At 39.5% G+C, this 6,811-nt stretch overlaps 1 protein-coding gene across 1 annotated transcript in view; it reads left to right on the top strand.

Annotated features, from left to right (window-relative positions):
• The window catches only part of LOC135226676 (uncharacterized), a 50,484-nt gene extending 44,857 nt beyond the window's left edge, over positions 1 to 5,627 (top strand). The window contains exon 3 of the mRNA XM_064266386.1: positions 612 to 5,627. Coding sequence (XP_064122456.1) covers positions 612 to 1,609 — 998 coding nt within the window. The 3' untranslated portion in view covers positions 1,610 to 5,627. The remainder of the gene's footprint in view (positions 1 to 611) is intronic.
• The last annotated feature ends 1,184 nt before the right edge of the window (positions 5,628 to 6,811 follow it).

The following is a 6,811-nucleotide window of genomic DNA, read 5'->3' as shown; positions in this document are numbered from 1 at the left end:
TGGAATATATTGCAAAATATTCGGCCATTTTTTTTTTCTTTTTTTGTGGTTTACAGATGCGTGTGCGGGGTACAGTAAGCCATTTAAGGGATGAAATGTTAGTTTCAGGATTTGCTTTTATTTATTTCTTTTTTTTAACTTCTAATGCTGGGTATGTATGTATGCATATTCACACACACACACACACACACACACACACATATATATATATATATATATATATATATATATATATATATATATATATATATATATATATGTATGTATATATAAGCGCACTTATGTATTGCATTTACACAGCCATACACACACAGACACACATACATACACAAACAACAAGCACGTGTGTGTGCATTTGTATGTGTGTGTCTCTGTGTAATCATTCAGGTACTGAATACTATTCAATAATAATAATATAAACCGACAAATTCGCACCATAATTAATTTATTATAATATTAAATAGCATATTAAACTTATTAGTAATTATTTATCAATATATTAAATTAATTATTAATTAGAATATAAATTATGAATTAACAGATTATTATCATATATTAATCATCAATAAATTAATCTATCAAAATATTCATCACGATATTTCTCCTCCCAGGAAACGTCCTCATAGTCAATATGATGCTGGCCGGACTGGTGGTGAGCGCGGGCGTCCTGCCGACGTGGGTGGTAGCCCTCCTGGCCGGGTGGGCGTCTCCCACGCCCGTGTGCTGCGCCTCGTGGCTCCTGACCACGCTCGCCGCCCACTGCTCGCTCCTCACCCTCCCGGCCCTCGCGTGGGAGAACTCGGCGCGGGTGGCCGGCAAGAGCATGGGCGTGGTGCTGCTGACGGCCATGGTGGGGGCGTCGTGGGTGGTGGCGGGCGCCCTCACCATCTCCCAGTGGTTGAGCGGCATCGGGCCCAAGCACTGCAACCACAAGCATCCGCTGCTACAGCAGCAGCAGCCTCCCCAGTTCCCGCCGCCCACCGCCGTCCACACCGCCTTCACCTCCGCCGTGGGCGTCGTCCTCGTGGCCGCGCCCCTCGTCGTCGCCCTCAGCGTGCACGCCCACACACTCCTGGCAGGGCGGAGTGGCGGCCCCCGCCGACCGCTGCCGGCCACCATGAAGCCGCCCCAGGCCCTAACCAGAGACCTGGCCCTGACGGGGACGAACCTGGTCGTGACGGCCATCGTGGGCGGGTGCTGGGCGGCCGGGGTGGCCGGAGACTGGTGGGCCTCCCTGACCTTCCGGAACGGGGTGGCCTGGCTGCCGGTGGCCGCGGCTACGTCCTCCGGCTTCCTCTACGCAGCCCACAAGCCCTTCCGCGAAGCCTACGTCCAGCTGTTCCACTACTGCTGCTGCAAGACGTCCGTCTCCCTCTCCCGCAGGGGCCGCAGCGGCGAGGCGGCTGCGGCAGCTGCCGCTGCCGTGGCTGCGGCGGCTAGGCCGGCTAGCGACGTGAGGGTCCACATCATCCCCGGGTACAACATGTACACGACGGCCTCCACGCGGGAGCACCGCCCGCCAGCGCACACTCACGTCAAGCTGCCCCGGAACTTCAAGGAGTCCAGGAGGCCGAAGCACCACCATAAGAAGGACGTCTACGAGCTCTAACGAGGCCGGATGAGGGAAGAAGAGGAGGACACAGAAAGAAACAGAAGGAAAGACCCCCATTTCAGATCCCAATCCATATTTTATGAAGGGTCGTTTTTCTTGGATGGGTCAGAATCCCCGACCACAAAAACTACTCAATTATCCGGCCCTGTGGAATAATGCTGACACTGGAAACTCCATATGCCCTGGAATTAAAAATGAAATATTGGAGGGCTCATGGTTATTTTTCTTCAATAGGTCAAAATCTCCTCCCCAAAAGCTACTCAATTACCCGGCCCTGAGGAATTCTGCAGACACTGGAAACTCCAGATGCCCTGGAATTAAAAATGAAATTTGGAGGGCTCAGATTTATTTTCTTGGACAGGTCAAAATCCCCTCCCCAAAATCTATTAATTTTCGGGCCTTAGGGATAATCCTGAAGACCCTGGAAACTCCAGACGCCTCAGAATCAGAATTAGAAATGGATTGTGGAGGGCTGAGGCTTTTAATTTTGGATAGGTCAACATCCTCTACCAGAAATCGCCTCAATCTTCCAGCCCTGTGGAACCCCGAGGATGCTGGGAAGTCACTGAATACTCCACATGCCTCAAAATTGAAAATGAATATTGGAGGGCTCAGTATTATTTTCTTGGATATATCCAAAATCTCCTCCCCACACTCCACTCCATTATCCGGCCCTCTGGAACCCTGAAGACACTGGGAACTCCAGACGCCTCTGAATTGAGAATGAATTCCAGATTCCAGTCTGTAAGATAAAAGTGCATATCAGTTTGAAGCCTTCTCTTGTACTATAATAGATATTATAAGCCGAATTTCACTTCCAGTTAAGATTACAACTCATTCAACCGAAGAGTGGAAGGACACATGTTTGACTGATATCGGGGATTAACTGGCGTTACTTATTAATCATGCTGCGAATGAAGTGTGAAATGATCATACAAAGATCGGGTCAAATGTGAAATATAATTATAAAAGGAAAGTAAGATTTGTGTGGATCTAATCATGCCAAGCTTGAAAATGAAGTAAGTGTGGCAAATATTGTAACTTATAATTTAATATGTTACCTTTTCAAGTGTGACGTTGGAAACTACCAAGTATGCTAGTCTACAAAATAAGAACAAACCATTTGAAATAAAAATAATGCTATTCCCAAGACAGACTTATCATTCACGAATCAAATCTACAAGAACGGCTTCCCATTTATACCTTTTTTTTTTTGGACTGCGCATGACCTATAAAATACATCTCATCAATGCACAAAGCGAATCAGGAACTAAGTACACACCTAGAGGAACTCCTTACTCGAGACAGTGAGAAAAGAACCAGTATCTATATAGCTATATATGTAATCACCTTACTTATATATCTTATCTCAAACCCTAAAGTCGTGACTTGCAGGCGTGAACGAAGTACAAAATTATTTTTGTAACTCGTAGTTGCTGTAGACACACATCATAGATCTCGCACGATGGAAGAAGAGGAAGAAGAAGAGGAGAAGAAGGAGGAGGAGGAGGAACGTGAGAATGAGTCCTAATTATTCCCCTCCCAAAATCTGTATAGCCCGTTCTCCCTGGACCAGCCAGAAACAGTAAGACTGTCTCCCTGTGATCGACAGAGTTTTAAGATATAAAAATTGGATTCTATTTTTCGAAAGGGAGAATCAATCGTGATGTCATGTGCTGTGTGTGTGTGTGTGTGTGTGTGTGTGTGTGTGTGTGTGTGTGTAAGTGTTTGTAAGGCCCTGCTGCTCTCGTCCCAAGGTGATGAATCTCAAGAGGGAGAAACGGTTTTCAGAATTCTACCCTGTGTCCTTGCAAACCAAAATAGCCAACAAGGCCTTCTGCTACCCTGCAAACTTTTCTTTTAGGGAGAGTTTGAAAAAATAAAAACAAAGAAATAACAGAATTAGTTTCATCCCAAAATATTTTTGCAACTTTTTTGGACAAACAGTATCCACATCCCCAAAAGCAACTGCTGCTTGTCAATATTAGCGCGTCTGTATGTGTTTTGTGCGTGTTTGCTTGTGTTTGGTGTGTGTGTGTGTGTGTGTGCTAGAAAAAGTGACAGAACTCGTTCTGTCCATTTAGTGGAGGAGCAGCAGTGATTCTTACGTAGTTTAGACCCTGGTATTCTGTAGGCGACAGAGATATCATATAAAGGACCATTTAGCGACCAAACTTCGCCTACATAATTACCAGCGAGGACTCATATCCCGCGAAAATATAAAAAAAAAAAAAATAAAAAACCTTGAGTATTTTACTAAGCCAAGAAAAGTTCTAAGTCGGTGATGTGAAGGCGATGTAGAAAATGTGATGGGAAAATGTTGTATTTCTTATCACAGTGAACATACACATTTCACATTCGTCTCTCCATAATGAACACCAATTTGGCGAAAAGCATGGAGGCATAGACCTAAGAAAGTGAAGAAACACCTTTGCGTTTTTCTGTGTGTGAATAATCTTGTCAATGTGAATGTCTATCATGAGTTTTTCTGAGTTTTTTTTCTGTGTATGCATAAACTTCTCGTCAATGTGAATGTATATTATGAGTTTTTCTAACTTTTTCTGTGTATGTATAATCTCGTCAGTGTATATTATGAGTCTTTCTGAGTTTTTCAGTGTATTTCTGTGTATGAATAATCTCGTCAACGTGGATGTTTTTTATGAGTTTTTCTGATTTTTATGAGTTTTCCTGTGTATGAATAATCTTCTCGTCAATACGAATGTAAGAGATTTTCTACGTTTTTCTGTATATACATAAACTTCTCGTCAAAGTGAATGTATATCATGAGTTTTTCTGATTTTTTTCTGTGTATCCATAATCTTCTCGTCAATGTGAATGGATTTGATGAGTTTTTTAGAGTTTTTAATGAGTTTGTCTGTGCATATGAGTTTTCTGCTTAATTTTTTCAACAAATAGTACTTTAATCTTTTCCACAAGTGTTGTCCAAAGACATCTTTCGCTTTCCGAAATCAATATTATCTTGAAAATAAATATATTCATTTTTTTAAAATTTAAAATTTTAAAATTTTTAAAAATTTTTAATTTTGAAAATAAATATGTTTATTTTTAAAATTTTAGAATTTTAAAAATAAATATATTCATATTTAAACTTACTGTTTTTATGTTTTTAATTTCATAGACCAGTTAGTTAGTTGACGGCGTCAAGATGTGTGAACTCACTTATTCAGTTGCTTTAAAATATTACTGATTTATGAGGTTCGAAAGACTGACTTTCTCATATTATTTGGGTCAATTTCTAATACATTCCTGATTCACATTGGGATCGAACCCCTGTCCGTTTAACACTGAAAGGCAGGGGTGCTACCAACTGAGCCACACAAGTGTGTGTTGGTTACTTTTTACACCTTTTTCTATAGTGTAAAGTCCAGTCATTTTTCATCAGTAAATAACATCTCCTTAATGAGTCCTTCCTAAGAATTACTAGCATTTTTTTCCTATAAAAAAAATAATTTTGTTTATTTTTGCTAAAATTCCTTTTTTCCTAAAGAAAGAGCATTTTTTCCCCCAAGAAAAATACTTTTTTCCTCAAGAAAAATCTTTTTTCATAAAGGAAAATCCTTTTTTTTCAAGAAAAATCCCTTTTTCCTTAATAAAAACCTTTTTTCCTAAGGAAGAATCTTCTTTCCCCATGAAAAATCCTTCTTTTCCTAAAGGGAAATCCTTTTTAGCTACAAAAAAGTTCTTTTTCCTAAAGACAAATCCTTTATTCCTAAAGAAAAACCCCTATTCCTAAGGAGGAATCCTTTTTTCCAAAAGAAAGCTCATTTTTTCTTACAGAAAACCCTTTTTTTCCTATATAAAAATTCTATTACCTAAAGAAAAAACCTTTTTTCCTAAGGAAACATTCCTTTTCCTAAAGAAACATTCATTTTCTAAAGAAAAATCCTTTTTATCCTAAAGAAAAATCCTTTTTTCTAAAGAAAAATCCTTTTTTCTAAAGAAAAATCTTTTTCCCAAAATAAAACTCCTTTTTTCCCTTTTTTATAATCCTTATCTCGTGCTTGAATATTCCTTATAATATAATAATTAACAATAATTAATTTAATAATAATAATAAAATAAAATTTTATAATAATAATAATTCAATTAAAATCTAAATTCAATTAAACTAGTTAAAATGAAAACTAAAATTAAATCACATTAATTTTTCAGTAAGAAATCATTAAGATTATCCTAACATATCAAGATAGATTGGCAGACAGGCAGACAGATAGATATTCACTTTGTTTGAGTAAATGTTACAACATTCATAACCCCCAGTAGCCAGAAATTCTTAAAATTCGTGCTTTGAACCTCTCTCTCTCTCTCTCTCTCTCAAATCTCTCTCCTCTCTCTCTCGTCGTCTCTCTCTCTCTCTCTTTTCTACAATTGTCTATGTAATGTTACACATTTCTCTCCTCATTCCAGATTAAATCCTCTCTCTCTCTCTCTTCTCTCCAAAAATCGCTCCTCTCCTCTCTCTCCTTCCTCTTCTCCCTCCTCTCTCTCTCTCTCTCTTCTACATATGTCATGTAAATGTGTACAACATTTCTCTCCATCAGTCAGAATTAAATCCCCTTCTCGCACTCTCTCACATCTCTCTCTCTCTCTCTCTCTCTCTCTCTCTCTCTCTCTCTCTCTTCTACATATTGTCTATGTAAATGTTACAACATTTCTCTCCATCAGTCAGAATTAAATCCCCTCTCTCTCTCTCTCTCTCTCTCTCTCTCTCTCTCTCTCTCTCTCTCTTCTACAATTAAATTGTCCCTATGTAAATGTCACACACATTTCTCTCGCATGCAATCAGAAATTAATCCCCTCTCTCTCTCCTCTCTCTCTCTTTCTCTCTCTCTCTCTCTCTCTCTCCCTCCTCTCTCGTTCTCTCTCTCTTCCTTTCTCTGCTAAATCATACATTTTGACGCTGCCAAGCAAAAAGGAAGAAGAAAAAAACTTTGTCCAACTTTTGTACGCTAAGATCGAAAATCGCTTCTGTGACCAAGAAAATCATATGCAGTATTTTCTGTGCATACATTCTGGTGACCGTGGAAAAGCTTTATTTATTAATTAATCAATCAATTAATTACCTTATTTATTTATTTATTTATTTATTCATTTATTCGTTTTTCCGAGTCTCTCGTCAATCAAAGGTCTGTTAAGAGACGATTCTCAAAAGACGACAGACCTTCATTCCGTCGATGT

This window comes from Macrobrachium nipponense, chromosome 15 (assembly GCF_015104395.2).
Source record: "Macrobrachium nipponense isolate FS-2020 chromosome 15, ASM1510439v2, whole genome shotgun sequence".
NCBI lineage: Eukaryota > Metazoa > Arthropoda > Malacostraca > Decapoda > Palaemonidae > Macrobrachium > Macrobrachium nipponense.
Note: the sequence above shows the minus strand (reverse complement) of the source record. Positions and strands in the feature narration are given on the sequence as shown.